The sequence below is a fragment of the Dreissena polymorpha genome, chromosome 13 (assembly GCF_020536995.1).
Source record: "Dreissena polymorpha isolate Duluth1 chromosome 13, UMN_Dpol_1.0, whole genome shotgun sequence".
In the NCBI taxonomy this organism is placed as follows: domain Eukaryota; kingdom Metazoa; phylum Mollusca; class Bivalvia; order Myida; family Dreissenidae; genus Dreissena; species Dreissena polymorpha.
In genome coordinates, this window is record NC_068367.1 from 23,926,276 (window position 1) to 23,950,598 (window position 24,323).

At 34.8% G+C, this 24,323-nt stretch overlaps 1 protein-coding gene across 1 annotated transcript; it reads right to left on the reverse strand.

The window, feature by feature from the left end:
* Window positions 1-11,802: 11,802 nt before the first annotated feature.
* On the reverse strand, window positions 11,803-23,481 carry LOC127856386 (cardioacceleratory peptide receptor-like). The gene is made up of 7 exons (XM_052392530.1): window positions 23,173-23,481; window positions 14,764-14,905; window positions 14,167-14,370; window positions 13,758-13,903; window positions 13,230-13,380; window positions 12,416-12,499; window positions 11,803-12,091 (listed from the first exon to the last, which is right to left on the reverse strand). The coding sequence occupies exons 1-7, from the start codon at window positions 23,227-23,229 to the stop codon at window positions 11,862-11,864; spliced, it is 1,014 nt and encodes a 337-aa protein (XP_052248490.1). The 5' UTR covers window positions 23,230-23,481; the 3' UTR covers window positions 11,803-11,861.
* Between the last annotated feature and the right edge of the window lie 842 nt (window positions 23,482-24,323).

The following is a 24,323-nucleotide window of genomic DNA, read 5'->3' on the forward strand; positions in this document are numbered from 1 at the left end:
GCCCTTAAAGGGGCAAACCCACGCGGAATATTCTAAATAGGTTTCAACTGGCTCCGATCCTAATTAAAACTCCCGGCTTAACTAGGTCAGCCCGACATGCAGTCGACGGCTGGTTAACGTGCACTATGTCTCTATTGGGGGATTACTCTTGTTCGTCCGAAAGGGGCCCTTAAAGGGGCATACCCACTCATAGGCAAAAATGGCGCGTAGAAGGCTAAATAGGTTACACCTGGCTCCATTCTTTATTAAAACTTCCGGCCGAAACTAGGTCAGCTCGACAGGCAGTCGACGGCTGGTCAGCGTGCACTAGGTTTGCTCCGGGGGAAAACTCTTGTTCGTCCGAAAGGGGCCCTTAAAGGGGCATACCCACTCATAGGCAAAAATGGCGCGTAATAGGCTAAATAGGTTGCACCTGGCTCCGATCCTAATTAAAACTCCCGGCCGAAACTAGGTGAGCCCGACAGGCAGTCGACGGCTGGTCAGCGTGCACTAGGTCTCTTCCGGGGGATAACTCTTGTTTGTCCGAAAAGGGCCCTTAAAGGGGCATACCCGCTCACTGGGAAATGACGCATACGAGAAATAGGCTAAATAGGCTGCATGCTTGGGGCCGACCGTAATTAAAACTCCCGTCCGAAACTAGTTAAGCCCGATAGGCAGTCGACGGCTGGTCAGCGTGCACTAGGTCTTTTCCGGGGGATAACTCTTGTGCGTCAGAAAGGGGCCCTTAAAGGGGCATACCCACTCATAGGCAAAAATGGCGCGTAATAGGCTAAATAGGATGCAACTGGCTCCGATTCTTATTAAAACTCCAAAACGAAACTAGGTCAGCCCTACAGGCAGTCGACGGCTGGTCAGCGTGCACTAGGTTTCTTTAGGGGGAACACTCTTGTTCGTCCGAAAGGGGCCTTTAAAGGGGCATACCCGCTCACTGGGAAATGACGCATACGAGAAATAGGCTATTAAGGCTGCATGCATGGGGCCGACCGTAATTAAAACTCCCGGCCGAAACTAATTCAGCCCGATAGGCAGTCGACGGCTGGTCAGCCTGCACTAGGTCTCTTCCGGGGGATAACTCTTGTTCGTCCAAAATGGGCCATTAAAGGGGCATACCCCTCATAGGCTAAATGGCGCGTAATAGGCTAAATGGGTTGCACATGGCTCCGATTCTTATTAAAACATCCGGCCAAAACTAGGTCAGCCCGACAGGCAGTAGACGGCTGGTCAGCGTGCACTAGGTTTCTTCCGAGAGGTGACTCTTGTTCGTCCGAAAGGGGCTCTTAAAGGGCATACCCACTCATAGGCAAAAATTGCACGTAATAGGCTAAATAGGTTGCACCTGGCTCCGATCCTAATTAAAAATCCCTGCCGAAACTAGGTCAGCCCGACAGGCAGTCGACGGCTGGTCATCGGGCACTAGGTCTCTTCCGAGGGATAACTCTTGTTCGTCCGAAAAGGGCACTTAAAGGGGCATACCCACTCATAGGCAAAAATGGCGCGTAATAGGCCAAGTAGGTTGCACCTGGCTCCGATCCTAATTAAAACTGCCGGTCGAAACTAGGTAAGCCCGACAGGCAGTCGACGGCTGGTCAGCTTGCACTAGGTCTATTCCAGGGGATAACTCTTCTTCGTTCGAAAGGGGCCCTTAAAGGGGCATACCTCCTCACTGGGAATTGACGCATACGACGAAAAGGCAAAATAGACTGCATGCACGGTGCCGACCGTAATTAAAACTCCCGGCCGAAACTAGTTCAGCCCGATAGGCAGTCGACGGCTGGTCAGCGTGCACTAGGTCTCTTCCGGGGGATAACTCTTGTTCGTCCGAAAGGGGTCTTAAAGGGGCATACCTGCTCACTGGGAAATGACGCATACGAGAAATAGGCTAAACAGGCTGCATGCATGGGGCCGACCGAAATTTAAACTCCCGGCCGAAACTAGTTCAGCCCGATAGGCAGTCGACGGCTGGTTAGCGTGCACTAGGTCTCTTCCGGGGGATGACTCTTGTTCGTACGAAAGGGGCCCTTAAAGAGGCATACCCATTCATAGGTAAAAATGGCGCGTAATAGGCTAAATTGGTTGCACCTGGCTCCGATCCTAATTAAAACTCCCACCCGAAACTAGGTCAGCTTGACAGGAAGTCGACGGCTGGTCAGCTTGCACTAGGTCTCTTCCGGGGGATAACTCTTTTTCGTCTGAAAGGGGCCCTTAAAGGGGCATACACGCTCACTGGGAAATGACGCATACGAGAAATAGGCTAAATAGGCTGCATGCACGGGGCCGACCGTAATTAAAACTCCCGGCCGAAACAAGTTCAGTCCGATAGGCAGTCGACGGCTGGTGAGCGTGCACTAGGTCTTTTCCGGGGGGGTAACTCTTTATCGTGCGAAAAGGCCCCTTAAATGGGCATACCCTCTCATAGGCAAAAATGGCGCGTAATATGCTAAATAGGTTGCACCTGGCTCCGATCCTAATTATTACTCCCGGCCGAAACTAGGTCAGCCCGACAGGCAGTCGACGGATGGTCAGTGTGCACTAGGTCTCTTCCGGGGGATAACTCTTGTTTGTCCGAAAAGGGCCCTTAAAGGGGCATACCGCTCACTGGGAAATGACGCATACGAGAAAAAGGCTAAACAGGCTGCATGCAAGGGACCGACCGTAATAAAATCTCCCGGCCGAAACTAGTTCAGCCTGATAGGCAGTCGACGGCTGGTCAGCGTGCACTAGGTCTCTTCCGGGGGATAACTCTTGTTCGTCCGGAAGGTGCCCTTAAAGGGGCATACCCACTCATAGGCAAAAATGGCGCGTAATAGGCTAAATAGGTTGCACCTGGCTCCGATCCTAATTAAAACTCCCGGCCGAAACTAAGTCAGCCCGACAGGAAGTCGACGGCTGGTCAGCGTGCACTAGGTCTCTTCCGGGGGATAACTCTTGTTCGTCCGTAAGGGGCTCTTAAAGGGGCATACCCGCTCACTGGGAAATGACGCATACGTGAAATAGGCAAAATAGGCTGCTTGCACGGGGCCAACCGTCATTAATACTCCCGGCCGATACTAGTTCAGCCCGGTAGGCAATCGACGGCTGGCTCATTCATAATTGTAAACTTCGATTAATGATGTGTATATCGTTGTAACTTTATTGTTATAGATCTAAGTATTGGATTAAAGTTGTCATTGAGGTAAATAAAATTGAGTTTTTGTTTTGCTGTTGCATTTTTTACAATTCATTTTTTATTTCTTCTCATATTTTCATTTGGAAAGTATTTAAAGGAGCAGTTTAATGTGAAACTATTTTTACGTGACACAATTGGTTGTTATTCTGTCGTCAAGAATGCTGTGTACATGTAGGAGGCCCGACCAAAATAATTATTTTATGTCAATAAATTATGTGTCTTTGTTGACGGCATAATTTAACGTGGAGCAGGATAAATCGGATACATGGTTGGTGCCGAGATGGAGAAATTTTATCCGGTTCGGCCCGAAAAAGAAAATAGGGCTCGCTAAAGTTCGCCCTATTTTCTTTTTCTAAGCTCACCGGATAAACTTCTCCATCTCGGCACCAACCATGTACTTTCTATAGACTATTATGTATCACTGGGTGTAATTTATGTTTCCAAAATGTATATTTGCATGCACGGTCTACTCATTTTTTTAAAACATCAATCGGAACAAACGGAGAGTCTGATGAATAGTATTGTGATTATAAATGTATAGCAATATGTTAAAAAGGATTTGTTGAGCAGTTGCTTATATCAAGTTTATAGTAATTCTCCTTTTCGTTATGCATTCTGATTGTATACAATATTCAGTCTCGACAAAAAAATCGCACATATGGGTACATAATTGTTAATGTTTCATAAGAGTGGGTCACTTGTAATTGCATCAATACAATCGGTTATAATAAGTATTCATGATTTTCAAAAAGCATTTTATGAACGACTATGCCTTTCAAAAATCACTTTTAAAATACAATGCTGCAATACTTTAAATAAAATGTAAACTATTTCTTTTCGAAGTACTTTTGTTGTTGTGAAATTGTATCGGAAACGGTTAATTGCCCACGGTCATATGAATATTTTAGAGCTATTACTGTTAACCTGATTTTCGTCCAGTTCCGACATCAATCAATAAAACAACATCACCCCATGAAATAACGGATATCTTCAGCCCGATGGCAGTTGGTTGATTCTAATTCTAAGTATAGTTCAATACAATATATATATATATATATATATATATATATATATATATATATATATATATATATATATATATATATATATATATATATATATATATATATATATATATATATATATATATATATATTAGAGGTCGCCGTGGTGTTATGGATACTGTGTTCGCCTAGCTGCCAAATATCAACAGAATCCTTGTTGTATAGCATTAGATTGCGGAATGAAAAGGCGATCAGTACTATAAACAGAATGTTCAATTGTATCCTTCGTGCAAATGAGGCATTGGTAGAATATAAAATTACGTTTGCATGTTTTATATATGCTTCAATTATTTTCCAATACTAAAATAGCTTGTGTATTGTACTACCAACGGTTCATATATTAGACATTCAATAACGGGTTGTTCCACAATTCGTGCCAAATGTATTAAACATCATGAAAGTCGAAGAAGGCGTAATAATGCTATGAATCGTCGCAACGACGCATATATTATAAAGGTATATACTTCTAAAGAATTAATTTCTATAAAATGAAATTATATTTTACCCTTTGGTGTTTATGTTTATTCAGCCTGTTTATGACATAGATATTGCTTTTAACTTTATTTTGATACCATTATCAGCAGTTCGTATATTTTATAAGATGTTCGTAAAAAATACAGCACCGGAAAAAAAGGGCACTTAAACCACCAAAGCGAACCTTCACGTGGACATTCAAAATGTAAAAAGATGCATTAAAATGAAAATCTTTTTGATTACGTTATGATCTCATGTATGACATTACAACGTTTGTGATACACATCAACAAACATAGATACGAGGTTTGGTTACTATTGGCTCATAAAATCTAAACTATGATTCAAATTCAAGTTTTTCGATGGCGTGTAGAAAACATCCAGGCTTTTTTAATGTTGTACACCATTGTGTTAGCATTATAATACGCAAAAGAAATAAAATATATTAAATTATTGTTTTAATTATTTTTCTCGTCAGCTGTTGATAATCGAGCTATCTATCTTTGAAATAGTATGCTTTATTTAAACATGAAGTAATTGATCCCAAACTTATATTGACGGCGCTTGTATTAGATGATTAAATTTCGAAACGGGGATTTCTGGGAAAACAAATTGAATAAACTCTGGTCCTAGATAACTTTTTTATCAACCACATAATTATTCGATAATTGTTAGCAACCGAAAACTGATTTCGAAGCAATCGCAACATTACACATTCTTAATGGTTGAAAATGAAATAATAATAACAACAAAGCCGGTACGCATACACGGCCTGAAACAGCTTGAAACATGCATAACGATCACATCTTAGATTATTGTTATTCTTTGAATGGCCTAATTCATTACTCTGCCAGTCTAGTTGCAGGATCGAATGTTTGACACCATCTCCAAAGACCCTGAAATCGTGCTCCGACAAGAGAATCAGTGGTTCTTTACTTAATAGGTTTTTTATTTCGTCTGTATATAAATGATCTTATCCTTAGCAGTTCACGTTATATGGTACATTTCCAACATTTGATTTATACAAATAAAAAATATTTTGTGTATTAATATGTAAAACAAACCTGTCTGATTGTTTAAGTTGCTTCCTTGTTGAATGTATGTAATCTATGCAAACTATGCTTGTTATTTGTAAATATCATTATTAGCATAATAACACATTTATGCACAAAATAATCAATTTCCCATTCTAGTATATTTCCCCAAATATTACAACAGGATAGCTAGCTTGCCACATACCCGGTACATATTTTGTAAAAATTGGATTCCTTTTCCTCAGAATACGGTCATATATTACATTAGATTGAATGTAAACTACTCATTACTGTATGATCACTTGTTTTTCACATGACAGTTGATATGTGAATTATTTCATAGTTGTGACTGACGATGTACTATGTACAAGTCGGAATAAATTTCTGCTCTGCTGTGTTCTGTATACATGTGTAGCTATTGTAATGTCCAATTAATTGTGTTCTTTAAATAATTGAAGTTGCTATTAAAAGTAATGGCGCGAAAGATGGAAGGTCATGAGTTAGCATTTAAATGGATTTAGTGCGAGCGTATGTTCTATTATATCAATCGAAACAATTATTGAGATTATATAAAATATATATATATGATGTGAATACTCGACATATCGCATTCGAATTGAATAATTTTTTTTACTCTCGTCATTGAATATATCGTGTAAGCTTGTGAAATAAACTTCAATATAAAACGAATTTATTTTTTTTTGGAATTTCAAATATTGCTTAAATATATTATGGATAGCATTTCTCATATAATTTTAAAGAGTCAACACTTCATTTTAAACTCTCGAAATCGTACGTAACTGAAAAGTAATAATTTTCACATCCAAACAAGCGCCTATTGATTGCTTATAAAAAAAGGAACGCAACGTATATTTAATGTCCATGCACTATGAGATGGCATGTTGCGTAAAATAAACAAATTATAAAATTTGCTTAAAATGTTGATGCAGATTTTTTTCTAATTTAGACATAACCATAAAATAAAGAAATATCTTACATGATATATTAGTAAAGTGTACAAATGATGTTGATGCAGATTACAATGACAGGATTTATGTATGTTTCGTTTGATTTACTACACTGAAAATAGGCCTTCCTCTGTTAATTTTGGGCTTTTTCGTTTTGATTTACAAACCTATCGACTCGAAGTCATGAAATAATGTTCCAAGACGACAACTCACTGCAGTTAAAGACTGACGTATAGTAGAATCTGATGTTAACATAGTTCATGCTGTTACAATTTCTATAGAGCAATATTGAACAGATTTAAATGCTTATTTTTGTATCAATAAGCTTAAAATTCTAAGTTTAACGTGGAACTATTCTCATAAATTAAATATGTACCTGTTTAATACTTATGGATGCTCGGTAGTAATGAGTCTAACGCGTGCACAATGAATTCAAAGTGTACCAGTTAAAAATATGTTGTGAAATAGTGTTTTATCGTGTAAGACAATATATAACGTGGATATTTGTTTCATATGAATGAATAATGGCTTTCATAAATTGCTTGAATACTTGAAGGTTTACCTGGAAAGTAATCATCATGAATGATATTTATTTATTTTCCAATAGTTTATAGAGAAATATCCGTGAATTAAAACTGATATTGGCTTATTATTGCACTGTTTAAAATAGTGAAAAATAACAGTAAAAATTATCGATAATTTTCATTGTTTTACCTGAACTATTTTTAGATATCTCTATTTCCCCAATATGACACCCAATTAAAGGCAAATTTTGCAAATTTTACAAAAGGGGAATACTCTGCATAGATGTTTGTAAAACATACTGAAGAGCCCCCATTAAAAATACATCGGGGCGCCCAATGGGGAATTATATTGTCCGGAATGGAAAAAATACAAACATAAAATATGATAAATGGCAACGACTTTATTATACATTAAAAGCTAAGAATTTTAACCCATTTATGCCTAGTGCACACCATCCTTCTAAATTGGATCAATTTATATCCAAAAGTATGGTATTTATTTCTGTATTGAGATTATTTCTTACAGAAATTCCTTAAAGCAAACAGCGCAGACCCTGATGAGACGCCGCATTATGCGGCGTCTCATCTGGGTCTACGCTGTTTGCCAAGGCCTTTTTTCTAGACGCAAGGCATAAATGGGTTAACCAACAAATAAAGGATTGAAAACTTACTTATTGCCATTAGGAATTGCATTTGTAATGTGTAAATCCTCCATGATTTCGAGTTAGTTTTGCTTTCGGCGCTCATTGTAGCTTAAAAATATCAATATATCATATTCAAAGTTGTTATTTATGTTCATATGCTCAAATATTGAACCTTACTGTTGTGGATACACTGCACTTTTGTTATTGTCGAAAAGGGAGCTGAATATATTAGGAGATGCGTGCTTTAAGTAAACTGCGATATTATATTTTTAAAGATTTAAGCTTTTGCAACAAAACTAAGCATACAACTTCAAAATGGCGTCCAAAATTGTCGAAATTTTAGATTCTCATTTATGGCCAAGTTTGTCCTTGTTTCTGATTGGCTGAATCTCGTATTGGCCGACCTTTTTTCGTATTGGCCGTGTTTTTCCATATTTGCCGCCTTTTTCTCGTATAAGGCGAGTTTCGAGTTATATTCGCGAGACTCAACGTGTATGGGGCGAACAAATTGTACACATTTTCGTCTAAGATTATAAAGTTCATTTATAATACAAAATATAAAGATGTATCCGAGTTGATACAACAGCTTATTAGCAATAATATAATACATATAATAAACCATAATCATAGTAAAACATCAAAAGTACATGTATACTTGGCTATCATTTATGTATAATAAAACAGTTCTTTATTTAGACTATAATGTATCACTGGGTGTGATTTATGTTTCCAAAATGTATATTTGCATGCACGGCCTAGTAAATTTTTTAAAACATCAATCGGAACAAACGGAGAGTCTGATGAATATTTTTGTGATTATAAATGTGTAGCAAAGGATTTGTTTAGCAGTTTCTTATATCAAGTTTATAGTAATTCCCTTTTTCGGTATGCATTCTGATTGTATACCGGTACAATATTCATTTTCGACAATAAAAAATCGCAAATGGGGAACATAATTGTTAATGTTTCATTAAGAGTGGGTCACTTTTAATTGGATCAATGCAATGGGCTATAATAAGTATTCATTAATGCATAGAAGCACAGAGATCGGCCATATATCAGAAAAGTTCTCCCGATCATTAAATATAAAGTGCGTAACTTCTGATATTGCGTATGTGCAGACATATCATATATTATGTATAATATGCATTGATCGGATACTGACACATCAAGATTGTATAACAGCGGCAACTAACACCGGGGAAAAACTAATCACACTTTCAAGATTCGTATAATACTGCAATCTTGGGGGATGAATTACTAGCACGGAAATATGGATTATATTGAATAACTCCTACAAATATCTATGCTTATTGCAGTATGAAATAAATTCCGTCAATCATGTTTAGTTAAAGATCTGGTTAACAACATTTTGTGGTGAAAATAGATTTTCATATTAAGATTTTCATACATAAATATAGTTTTTTTTTCAATTGTGGTTAATATAGATGAATGGCATTTATTCGTTCCTAAGTTTTATTTGTACATGAGTTGCTTTATGAAAAGCGACTTAGGTTTCTAAAATGCATACCGTCGGTGCGAATTTATATATACATGTTAATATATATTCACATAAATAAAGTCCCGATACTTCAGGCCTGAAGTTCATCTTGTATAATTAATTCAAAAATGTAAGCTTACTGTTGTAGTAACAGATGTACATATTGATGACAACTGCTGATTATAAAACATGGGAAACTATCAAAGATAACATATATACCTATCAGGAGTGAAATGTCTGTTTTTTTTCGGCTAGTCTTATAAGGAACACCAGCTATACATATTTATGTCTGTTTTTATCGGATGGTCTTATAAGGAACACCAGCTATACATATTTAATGATAAAAACTAGGATCGAAACAGTGATTGTTAATATATGGTGACTTTACCGAATTGAGGGCTAGCCGGACCTAACAATTACCCCAAAATAATGTATATACCGAAAGTACGTCTAAAGGATTTTAAGAAAATGTGCCAACGCAGAAGGAAATTGCAAAAATTAGTGCCGATTCTTAGGGTGTAAATGGAAAATTACACACGTATTATGTGTGTACCCTAGTCGTTAGTATCGGAAATCTGTTCAAACTCTTAGGTGATAGGTTTGTTAGATATTAGTATACAGATATCATAGTATGAAAGATATAATGCTATAAAGAAAGCGATATACCTCCTTATACTTTCAAAACAAACCAAGAGTATTGCAAACGTTGATTTTTTAATCATGCACAGCGATTCACTTTCTGACTACTTCAGAACCGCATTTCTGACTTAAATTGTGCACTCGTCATTAAGTGTGTTTATGACTAGTGTAGTGCTGATTTGATAGAGCATTACATTGAACGTGCAAAAGGAAATATAAATTAGCGAACGAAAAGCCTTAATTGTTTTTAGAGCTAAATAACAATGATCCGCATTTTTTAAAATATACTCGCTTATGTAGAAATAAATATATTTGTTTCTTAATTTCAAGTTAGCTGTAAAGAGGAACTAACACACGTGTTAGCATTTAAAAAAAAGTAGGTATCAGTTAGATATATATTTTCAAATTTATGTTTTTACAATACAAACTGAGATTCCCAGGTAAACTAAAATAGTTGTTTTTCACACAGCTTGCATCGTTCAATTTCTCTAAGTGGTTACCGAGTCGCCAGTCAGATCAATTACCAACAACGTAAAATGGCTTAAGTTGAGCCAAATCCGGAAAAAAATAAAAATATTTTGTAAGTCATTAACTATGAGCTAATAAAATTGTTATTACTTTGGCTATCATAATTAATTAAATATTTATATTACCATGTTTGTAATAGTGGCATTTCATTTTTTATAAGTAAGGTCACATGCTTACCGTTTATGTTTCTGTATTAGAACAGTCGTTTTTTAAAACACGTCAGTAAATGACGTCACGGAAGTAAATACCAACGACATTTAATGCAGTATAGCTAAAATTTTGACCTGTTATTTCTTAAATATTGGGAAAATATGTTGTCTTTATCACACATGTGTGAACCACTTTCTTACTGTCTCATTCGCTGTACAACGCTCGCGCCAAATATTAATTGTTTGAGAATCGATCACATATTAAGGGTTCGCTAAGAAAACGTGTAACTAATAATCTTAAGTAATTTTACAGCATGATCGGTCTTCGTTTTAATACATTTAAAATAATTATTGATAAGTAAACACAATAGTTTATCGTCGGAAATATCAAATTAGTTATAAATTGTGGACAATTGATAAGGACGGATACACTTATATGACAATGTTGAGGGTCATCCGAAGGTATAAGGTTAATTAAAAAACAATTATGAAAATCGGGGTGTATAAACATATCATATACATAGGTGGTTTACCGACACGGGCAAGATGCAAACGTGTTGACGATTGATACCATTTAGTCGGGCTAAGATGCATTATCAACTGACCGCTGAGAGAGGCGATGGCATGTCAAAGTGATGGCCATAGGCGATCCTTTTCGAAGAACTGATAGTAAAAACAACTGGCATTGTACAAACTGCTATTACCAGCAAGTATGCTTTAGCTTGGACGCAAGCAGACTCGTGTTAATCAACGTGTGGCCACTCAGAAAATGTACTAAACGATACAATATACAAATACATGTCATTCAATCTTGTACACAAATATAGAGCTGGTTTAAATCATTATTATGTAGGTAACTGTTGCAGAGTTATGTATGTATTGGCACTTATATGAGGTTTTTTTTTGTTGCACAGACACAATCCATTTCTAACTGTTTGTATGTTTGTTTATACTATATAAAAACATAACAACGTTTTCTTCGCCTGTTTGAGAGCGAATTGAACCAAACCTCGAACGCTTGATATAACATGCGTATTTATAGATGATTCATATTGGTCGAATACTTTGATAAATACAATTTTAATGACACTCATCTGAATAACGCCATCGTATTGTCCAGTTCATTGTTTTTATTCAAAGTGTCTTACCAGTTTTGCAACAAAGTCACTAGTCATACTGTTGTTTTAGTTGTTCTGACACTTTTATAAGTCTTATCCGCAGACTTTGGCGACCAGCAGGGCAACAGGTGCTTGTTGAACAACAAGAATATAATTGGATTAAACGCGCTGTTGAGTGGATATAACCGCTGCAGGATCAGGTAGAAGCGAGGGTCAAGCACACTTATGTCGAAAACGTCAAGAATGTGGAACACTGTTGCCGGAAGCCAGCAAATAAAGAACGCTGAAAAGGTTTAGGAAATAATGTATGGAGGGCCTTGCGTCAAGCAATTTGCTCAATAAATTAAGCACACTATCAGATATATTGAGGTTTGGTAATTGAGCAACTATCAAACACGTTGTTGGCTTACAGCAGAGCTTGAGCGCTGTCATGTCCATAGTTGTTATTTAGAAGGCCATACATTGATGAACTTAATTGGGTAAGTATTAATTATAGATCTTCGTATTACGACTTACGTTACATATTAAAAACACAAATATTATGGCATATTTTTTTAAAAGTTACAGTTCATCTTACGGAATCAATCACTTTTGAACACATACATACAGAAGCATATTATCGAGGTCATCTTTATTGTTTTTATTCTGGCTTTTGGAAGTAAACCCTCGTTACTTGCTGTGTGACCCGACGCTGAAGTTGATTCAACAAAATATATGGCATTAACTTAAACAGAAAGTGTTGTTCAACAACAATAATAATTTACGTTTAAACTATGTTAATCAAAATTTATTAATTTGAAAATAATATATTACATTTGACTGCTCACCACGATGATAACGAGATTACCAAAATGTCTACACATTTATTGAACAATATGAGCATAAAGAAAATATTTCAATAAATCAATCAACCAGCTGTTGTTTCGTGGAAGTTTTTTTATAACTGCCGTATTATGTTCGCAACCGTAATGTGTATTTATGTTGATAACAAGTATATTCATAAACTTCATTTGTTTTAATAAACTTATTAGAATAAATATGTTGTAGTATATTAAATACTCACTTAAAATGGCATAAAAAGGATCTCCGTGTTGCAAAAGAGAACGATGTAAAAGCTACATTTATATATGTCTTGTTCTGACAAACTGGGCATAATGCATGTGCGTAAAGTGCCGTCCCTGATTAGCCTGTGCAGTCCGCACAGGCTAATCAGGGACGACACTTTCCGCTTTAACTAATTTTCTGTAAGAAGGGACTTCCTTCAAACTAAAAATACCATAAAAGCGAAAAGTGTCGTCCCTGATTAGCCTGTGCGGACTGCACAGGCTAATCTGGGACGGCACTTTACGCACAAGCGTAAAGCCCAGTTTTCTCAGAAAAAGGCTCATATAATTATGTCATGATGTTCAAAATAAATAAACCTTTTAATGTAGTGATCATTTCGATGATTTCAGTGAGATTTCTTCTTTGGCGCCAATGATTCCAGACGACGACAGAGATGCCGACATAACAGACGGAGACAATGAGGAATGGGATGAAAAACACAATGAGTAGTGTACAGGTGACGTAAAGCTGAAATCACATACACAATAACCATTTTTAACGAATACTGTCATTATTTCAGCATCGAGAGTCTTGACCTTGTATTTTATGTATTGTCCTGTATTCAAAATACAATAGGCTACTTGTGTTAAATTTAAGACAGGCTTGAAGTTAGAATAACTCATCTACTGATAATGTTTCTCGATTTATATTACTTCTAAATCGCACCTGTGTTCGTCTTTTAGTTTCAACACTATTATTTAATTTACACAACTATTGGGCATTAGTTGTAGGCAATCAAAAAAGCGCAAAGCAATATTTTCATATCATTTCCCAAGCACATTTTTGTTGTTTTCTGTTAAACTGTATGGTCTCCTAATACTTAATTATTTGGATCGTTTACAAACCTGCCACCCCATTTCATTCGTGAACTCCATGTGACAGTAGTATGAAGTGCCTTCAAGGACGGCGCCGATGTACGGAAAGGTCCACACAGGGATCAGAAGGGCCATTATCCATGAGCCGATAATTATGGCTTTGTACGGACGGTACTCTGCAATGTTTAAAGTTGAATGATAATTTATGCTACAAATCACAAATGCAGATGTAATGAGTATCACACACGTTTCGTGTGATACTAGTCTTTACACAATGGCGCTTTCAATTGATTAAACACAATTGTAACAACTTATATTTAAGTTACAAATCGTATAAGTCACACACTTAACAAGTTGACTTACTTGTATTTCAAGCTACAAATATACAGTTGATTATATGTTTGACGATCATAAAGCTTGTGTATTTCACACGGTGTACCTCCAGTTATTGTCCTAAGTGGGTACCGTACAGCCAGGTAGCGGTCCACGCTCATTCCGATCAGAAGATTGTTGGACACAATTATGACTACAAACGTAGAATAGTGCCAAATGCGACACATGACGTCACCCAAGTACCACTTCTGTCGCAGAATACCTTTGAATATCCCGTCGCAAAGTACGCTTACCAAGCCGACACAAAGGTCTGAAATAAAAGCCTTACTAGACCGTTAAGTTTAATATTTTATTTCAGAAAAGCAGTTGTATGAATGTCAATGTTATCATCAAGAGATTTATTTTGTCATAAATTACTTTTTGTATATGTGATGATGTTGTTCTGTGTTGTTGTTGTTGTTGTTGTTGTTGTTGTTTTAAAGCAGACTTTTTGATGGTAACTTTTTGTATTCCTCATGAGTTGTAACAATGTCCATCTTAAGAACAAATGCATTGTAATATAATCTGTTTACACATTCGACAAACACTCACTTATCTTCTAAATGATGAAGTAGTTATAACATAATGATGTAAATTGAACACAATTGCTCATAGCTTTTGATAAATTCTACTGAAAATAGGCGTGCATGTCAAATGTACTTACCAGCAATGGCAAGTTGGAATATGAAGAAATGAAGCCTGTTGTTGTCTTTCTGTCGGGCTAAGATGAAAATCACAAAACCGTTCAGGGAAATGATGACTGCCGCCATTACCAGACATACCACAGTGATGGCAACGTACGTACCCTGCAAAAGTACCTTAATGAGCATTGGATTAAATTCATAACCAATATCATGCATATTTTTGAGAAACCCCCTTCATAGTTATCTTCTTATTACTGAAAGTAATACATAGCATAACGAAAAAAGTGCTATAATTAACATTTACAGCTGCTTGTGATAATGCACAAAGATGTAAAACAGTGTTGATGAGTTTCGCATAAAACTTGATGAAAGTTGCAATTATGTAATATTGTGTAATGACACCATTCACATGTTAACATTGTGTTTCAGTATTGTCTTACAAACCCCGATTTGCTTGTATATGGTTATTTTGCAATACAACTATGGGATATCTTTGCTTAATAATACCGTTATGTATTCTAACCTCAGTGAACAGTCACTATACATAAATACGCTCACAAAATAAAAGATACTTACTGTTACGTAACGATTATTTGAAAATTACCTATTGAACATTAGAAAATCAGTTATTTACAAAAAATAATATTTTCATTGTTTGGCCTTATGTTTATAAAAACAACGATTTAATGGTGTGGTCGTATGGTCAATCTATTATTTTTTTATCCATAATTTTCCTCCTAGTTACATTGAAAAGACAGGCCCCAGGCCTATATGTCATTTATAAATATACTTTCCTAATTTGACTCCATGTACTATCCATTAGATAGGCCAAAATGTCATTTATTAGTTACACTCCTTTTGTAAATAGATTTTTAGATCTTTTCCTGTCTATGTTACGCATCTGTCCTTACATTACATACTAGCGTCTTGTGTTAAATGGGTATATAAACAGTTACTTTTTGTATAATGAAGGAAGCCAGTTCACAGATAAGATAAGATTATTTAAGTCTCATCATCATGTACATGTACCTAGTAAACATATATAACACAGCTTTAAAACATTGTACATACATGCCACTCCAAATTGAGTTATAAGAGACTATATATATTATGAAATACAGTTCAACGTCAATAGCTAAAACTTTATGTACATATTTCACTTCAACAAATGAGAATGTTGTTCAAGTTTTCAATTTCAAATAGCGGTTTTAATTAATACAAGTGCAAGTACAATACGAGTAAGATAAATCTTAATTCTAATTGCTATAGGTGTTAAAAGATGTCATTATATTATTATACCAAAAGCAGCAACTAGATAGTCTTATATATATATCCGGGTAAAACATTTTAAATCATGCAAGAGAAGAGGAATCCCTTTATAAATATTTATAAATAGGTGATGCTAAAAATTATCTCCCAAACAGTCAATGTACTAAGCTACAAAATGTAAAAGACATATCCATTTTTAATGACAGCTTCTTGTATGTTACTAGAATAACCATAAATACCTAACAAATATTTTTTTTATTTAGTTAACATTATTTACACATTTTTAAATTGTAAAAACATTAAAATTTCAAACTCTACAGTATATTTTTCTTTTTCTTTCTACTAGAATATGATGGCAAGCTTGCACAATTAAAAACACAAGGATTTTCGTCACTTAACATTCTAACCAATTTGTCGTCATCATTATTTGCAAACATATTCTCAAGTGCAGAGACTAGGTCTTTGCTTATATCACTTTATAACGGACAATCAAACCACACATGCTTTTCATCTTCAACATAATCAGGACAATACAAACATTTTCTATTTGACACATCAATATTTTCATAGCGACCTGTTTCTATTCTTAGTGGAGCAACACCAGACCTAAACTTTGTAAAAGCCGATCTTTATTGAAATGTCATATTTCACATAAGATAGTTTTCTGCACAATACTGTGTTTTTAATTTTCTGTAAGTTCTTTATTTATTACCGCCGTTTCCTCTTATAGCATTGTGCCTCTTCATCTATAGCTTCCATTTATTCTTTTCAATATATAATAATTTCACTTCCAACATTGATATAGTAGGTTCAGCATTTCCAATATTATTTTCTTATACATGAGCACTTTAAATTTCTGATAAAAGTTTCTTCAAACTATAAAACACATTTTTAACATTACAAACTTTGGGCCACATATATGTAAATTTATTCTATTATAATTCATACTAATTAATCTAAAATGCTCTCTAAATACTGAAACGCATTGTCTAACAATTGGTAGTTTCCAACCCATCATCATATAGTTTTGTAAATGTAGAGTAGTGAAAACCACCAAATGCCTTACCTTTGGATATAACAAGACCGAGTGCCCTTGAAGCAGACATTGCAACAGATTTAGCAATGTCATTATAATCTAAATAGTCATTCAATACTACACCAAATATTTAAAGCATCTAATATGGTTTGAAGGTCCTGGCAATTTTCTGCCAACAGAACTATATAGTCAGCATAAAGCAAAATGCACATTTTTCTTTCTCCAGTACATACACCTTTGCCTAAATTATTCATATACACAACTAGATCATTAATGTGTAAGTTGAACAGCATATGAGATAATGGGCAGCCTTGTTTTAATCCACATTGTACATCAAACCAGGATGTATCAAACCCGTTCAGGCGTACACAGCACCTAACATCATTATATAATGATTTTAATGCCTGGAACATTCTGCCTCTTATCCCCACCTGCCGAATCAACTTATTCTACAGAGTTTGACGGTCTATGATATCATGCGCTTGTCAAAAACCTATAAAAGCAGTAAATGTGTGTAACTTCTTTACTTTCGTGTTTCAATAATACTTATAAGGGACTGTACTTGATCAATTGTACTTCTTCCTCTCATAAAACCATGTTCTTCGTCACATATAGTATTATTACTCTCGGTCTCGTGGACCCGATGTGGAGGATTTGAGGACCGGAGTAATAATACTTTTGGACCATGCTGAAGGTACAGTACCATTTAAGAAACATCTATAAAAAAGACTTTGTAGCAAACCTAACGCACAATCATTTTTGAGTAGTTCACATGGTATGTTATCATATCCAGGTGCTTTACCAGATTTCGCATGTAAAATACATGTCAATACCTCATCAATAGATATCATACTATGAAGTTGTTAATTTTCTTGATAATAAATATTATTAGCACCAAAACAGCCATTAGAATGATCAAAGCCATATGTTGCAGTGTTCATAGGGTTAAGAAGACCTTCAAAATCAGAGCCCCACTTATTAAGAACCGTCTCTGCATAATATAATTAAGGAACCATCAGGCATTTTTATTTCAAAAGGAATGCGTTGTATCCGTTCACTTCCAATACCAATATTTCCAATACTTTTCCAAAACATTCTAGAGTTAGAGGATAATGCGTCGGGATTTGTCAAAAAATCACGTCCTTCATTCTTCGTATATAAAACACTTTACTATACTCTATGTTAACCTGGGAATTACAATGCACAGTATCCAGGTCTTTACCATCTAGGCATATATTTCATCTTAGTAATGCATGGTCTGGCATTCTAATTCTACTAAGCTGAGTTTACATATTAGAAGAGCTTAACATATCAGACACCGTCAAAACTTCATAGCCATTAAATTCTGATACATTTTCATATGGAATTAAACAATAATCCACCACAGATGCACTACACAAGCAGGGATGTAGTTTCACAATTTCTAATTATCACGGGCAAAGCCCGTAAACGGATTCGCTAGAATTCTGTTGATTATAATATTACTGTACTTAGGAAAATATTTGTGTTACAATTTCAGGAGCAAAATAAACATCAATGAACACTTTGTCGATGTGTTAGCGTCTTTGTTCGATTAAATAACGCAACACATACTTGTATACTTGCGACATGCTCAGTAAGTGGTCGTCGTAAAACGAATCAAAGTTAATAAGATATTAAGGCTAATTTAAGATGTTTTCAATAACCAGTTCAAGATGCAGTTGGACGTGTAATAAAACCTGTTGTTAGAAATTCTTATACTATAGAAATGTATACAATACATTATTTAACAGATTATAATAATTATTTTTATCAGCAATCTACACATTCCCATGTCCAAGTTGAACTTTACTCATATCAATAAAGACACATATTTGTTGTTGTTTTTGGCGCGGCGAAAGTATCAACCGTAATGTAACTAGTAAATTTATTATAGTTTTTAATCACATATTTCTAAAGATGAAATAAAAATTATAGCAAAACAAGAAATCATAAATCGTAGGTAATTCGAAGAACATTTGAAACGACTAGGAGGCAACCGGAGAATCAGTTCTGTTATTTCGCGTAAACATTCCAAAAAGATCACGGGTTTAGCATACACAAATGATTTCGTATTACTGGTATATTCACATGTTACTGAAACCCAGTGAATCATGAGTAGTTTAAACAGCATAAGGCAAACGCAATTTGCTTTAAATATTTAGGAATGCTCAATCAGTAGTTAATGCATTGAATAGTATAAAAATGAAAGTATGGCGTGATCTCATGATTGTCTTGGTAAGGACTCGTTAATGGGAAGCGACCAAGTTTACCTAGAACACCATCATGGATGTTTGATGACGAACCCCAAGTATTTGCTTTAAGAATTTGTAGTGCAATTGGGCAACCTTGGGAGTATCTTAAATTTCGAAGACTTTTTAGCCTTGTGTGATTATTGGTGTTACCATTGAGTCGAAAATGAACGATTTAGTTTTAAAAACTTATTTAATTCTGCTGAATTAAAAAAATATTGTCATTATATGCTTTGCGTTCCGGCTCATCTCATGTTTTAAATGCACGTTTAAGACATGAGACATTTAACACATCAGGACGTTACAAAAATTACTATTTAAATAGTGTCACCATTTATTTCTCAGTGATTATTTCAATAGTAATACTTTTGCAAAATAAAAACCTCAGTGCTCCCGACATTAAGCTTGGAACCATTTCTGAAAATAGTCATTCATAAACATGTATTGGTGATGTATACTACGGGGGCAGCTGACAGTGCAATATCATCATCTAACATTGCCTTAAACTGTTATAAATACCATTAGTAAAGTTTACGGAGCTCGAATGCTCACGAATGTCGTTTACAAACATAATAAACACAAGTGGTTACGATAGGTTGCCTTGCTTGACCCCTAATATCAAATCATTATCATTTGCAAAGGTGGATTTTAGTATATTTAGCATTTTACAAATGTTACAAGAGTTCACATGTTTTATCAATAGGGCATTATTAATGACAGTATCGTATGCATTTACATAGTCTACTGAGTCACAATATAGTTTTAAGTATTTGCTAAAACCTTCTGAGTAAAGGATAAATATACAGTCCGACGTTAAACGATATTTTTTAAACCGAATTTATTAACAATCTATTCATTTTCGCGCCAAATAGTACGTCGGTTTTTGGTTGAAAACTTGAAACACTGACTATTCGAGTTATTCCTCTATAAATGGTCAGGCTAGTTAACCCTTTTTGAACAATGAAACAATTCTGGTTTGTGTCCAAAACTCAGGTTATTCGCTGCTATCAAATAAATAACAAGCAAATTCATTGAATTCATATCCCCCGCCAATATACTTCTGGGCACAAACGTTTTCTGGTCACACACACACAAATCATTTTTTCAAGATACAAAATGCCATAACTCCGTTATTATCCGATGGTGTACAATGTCATTTTGGGGTGCATCCTCCTCCTATCCATGTATAAACTCATACCAAGTTTCAATGAAATCCGCCAAAGCACTTCCAAGATAAGGCTCTGGACACAAAAAAAACATTTTTTAAAGATACAATGGGCCATAACTCTGTTATTAACAGATGGTTTGCAATGCCATTTGGTGTGCATCATCCTCTTATCCGTATACATACTCATACCATGTTTCAATAAAATCCGCCAAAGCACTTCCAAGATATGGCTCCGGACACAAAAGTGCCGGAAGGACGGACGAACGGAAAGACGGACGGGCGGAAGGACGGACAACGCCAAAATAATATCCCTCCGCCTATGGCGGGGGATAATTAAATATCTTAACATATTATGGATCAAAACAGTATATACAATGAAAATACAGCAACGTAAAAATCCAAATCAAATTGGATAATTAGTATGTCGCTTACATAATGTCACGAGTCGTAAATGAAGCATATACAGTCGATATTTATGTCGTTGTCTGAATCTGAATAATCTAACTAACTTATACAATTTTCATTGTACGCTGTATACTTTTATTTCAATTGATTTAAAATTTACATGTATGTTCAATTATATGTGTATGATTTTTAATTGCATGTAGATGTCTTCATGTATGAACACAATTTTCGAAAATCGGATCTATTCATGTATTTAAGGTAGCGTTTCTCCATGTTATTGTAATTTTGTTAAGCTTTTCTCGTACAACCACAGCATAACGCCTTACTTCTTAACAAATTGAACGCATTGTATAGTTTTGCATGTTATAACACAATCGTTTCTCTCAATAAAATTTGTGTTTTGTTTTTAAAAATGAGCGTTAACATATGTGCATATTTTCAATTATATTTTTTTAGTTTTTTTCTGTTATTAATAATCAAAAAGATACTATAAGGATTTCTAATTTTGTTTAACCCGGATTGTAATGAAAACAAGCGTTTTTCATTATTTATAGCTCAATATTACAAAGGGCATACACATGATCTCATATATAGTAATAAACTTAGTGTATTTCATGGAATATTAGGAAGTGAATATTCAAGCACTTCTGTTGAACATGGATTGTGGTTCTTTGTTCTAAATCGCGATTTTGTTTTTTCAATAAACGTAAATGTATTCAACAATTACCTAGTTTTATATTTATCCCGAAATGGTATAATTTTCTTCTTAATTCCCGATGATAATTGGTTGATGTGATAACATGATCAATACATATTTATGTACGTCCGTTATGAATACACTTTTCCAATTTTACAACTGCAAAAATAATTAAATGATGAACACATAATTTTTTGTTTCAAGGTTTATAAATCAAGTGGATTATATCCAGTATATAAAACCTGAGTTTGGTTCAGTTTACAGAAGAATAGCTTATAACATAATTTATATTATAAATGTATAATTTAAAATCAAAATTTAACTTAATAGTCGATTAAACAAGCATACTTACAAAAATAATTATGAACGATCGTGCTTTGATTCATATTTGAGCTGTTAGATACATTAGAATCGCTGTTCCTTTTTAAAGCAATTTACAAAAATAAAAATAAAAACATTAACTTTATGTCCATGCTTATAGTTTCCGTTTGCAAAACCAAAAAGCGCTCTTTCTTATCCAAGTGTCACATATTTTATACTATGCACTACGCTGCTGTGTTTGCGTCTGCGTTCTTCGTGTTTTGTTTTTGTTTCTGTGTATCTGTTTTTCTATGTAATTATACTTCGACATTTGCATAACTCACTGAGCGGACACTGCACAACACCACCCACACCACTGAAAGACTTGGTCTGCGTTTAGCGAATCAAAGTAATTAAGTAATTAAGACGCCTTGTGTAACTTATACTACAATGAAACATGTTCAAACATCATGTACAAACGTGTATGTATTGAAAACAACTTATAGTAAACAAAAAGTACATGGGCAATATTTTAAGGGTTTTATACAATATTTATTGAGAAGCAGCAAATACTAATTTTTCCTCGTGGAGTTTCATGGAATCGGTAAGGAATCTGGCAACATTGTTAATGACTGAATATTTTAACAAGATAGTATGTTTTTAAATTTCGCAAGTGTTGGCCAGTTTGATCGGATACAATACTTTGTTTGTAGATCTTTATATATTGGGCAAGTTAGAAAAAGGTGATATTCGGACTCAACAGTATTTAAATTACAAAGTTTACATGTGCGTTCATCTCTGGGTATGTTATTATATCTACCAGTCTCTATTTCTAATTTATGGGCGCTAAGTCTAAATCTTGATAATTGTTGTTTATGATTTTTACTATTTATGCAGTCTAAATATTTTTCATAGGCGAGTTCAGTCTTAAACATTCTATAGTACTCTAATTTCGGTTGGTTATAAATTGTATCGTGCCAATAAGGGATATATTAATCTCTGGTTAATTTCATGAGAAGGATTCAAAGACTATAATGATTATTTGTATCAACAATCTGACAGAACTCCGGTTAATGCGGAACTATACTATAGCAATAAGGTTAATCCGATGAAGACAAATATTTGTTTCGTTAGCCCAGGGGAAAAAATATAAAAACGCACTAAGCGAATGTCATATGCTTTATAAACATTATTTTTGCATCTGCCATAACACACTTATTATTGCACGAATTTAAAAAGAAAAGTTGACTAAATGATTAAAAACCTTTTAACAAGCATACTTACAGAAAAATCAAGCTGAACGATCGTGCTTTGATTCACATTTGAGCGGTTAGACTCCATTATTATCCTTGTTATACTTTCAAGTACGTTTCCTTGGTTAAAGCTTCCGATTGCAAAACAATAAAAACACTCTTCTTTTTCCAAGTGTCACATATTCTAAACAAAAAGCTTCAAAAATCTAAAAATGTAAGTTTGCCTTTGCTTTCGTATAAGCTTAAACAATTTTCAAACTATTGCTTTCCTTTGATTATGTATATCGTTTGAGAATTTCAAACTATTGCATCTCTAAGACAATCATAGCATAATAACGTCTTGTCGATAGATATATATAAAGTTAGGTCTCTGAAGACTGCGAGAATCGAAGAACTGCACTCTAAGCGTGTTACTCAAGCAGCTGTCTGCAATCTGCGTTTAGAATTTTTATAGCGAATAGCGTTAAAACATGTTACCAAACAAATATGTCATCGTTTGTTGTTTTTGTGAAGTTCTGTCTGTTGAATGGCCAATGGCAAATACTTGTAAATCAGGAGCGTGAAACGATGCAAAATATAGTTTTAAAAAGGTTCATGCATGTAACACGTGCAGTTGAATGCAATGTGTTAAAGTCTAAATGTACATTTGTCCTATTTTAAATACTTTTTTTAAAGCTAAGTGCATTAAAAGACATTTGTAAATGTTCTTATTTTACAGCATATGTCCTGCCAGGAATATGCTTCTTCATTTTGTGTAATTACTGTGACATGCATGCAAAGTAAATATAATAAAACATTTCATTTGGATCGATTAGCCGGACACAAGACGCGGAATGTCTAATGTTAATGCGGATGTGTTTGTTGTAACGAAATTGTACTTTATATGATATATTTAAACAGGTTTTGCCGTCTAAAACATGCCCGGTACAATTTGATGTTTGAAATACAAAAAGTTTTTATCAGTGGCATGGGTTCGTGTTCTTAATTGCATGAATAGTTAATCCAAAAATATACCACGTCTTCATTCATTGAATGTGTCATGCCAAATTGCATATTTAATTCGAACATAAACCTTCCCAGCTCTGTTGGCTGAGTATTTAAAGGTGCGTCCACACCTTTCATTGTTTTTATCTGAACTTTTCACTCCAAGTGTTATCAGCTCCTGTCAATTATTTTAAAGTT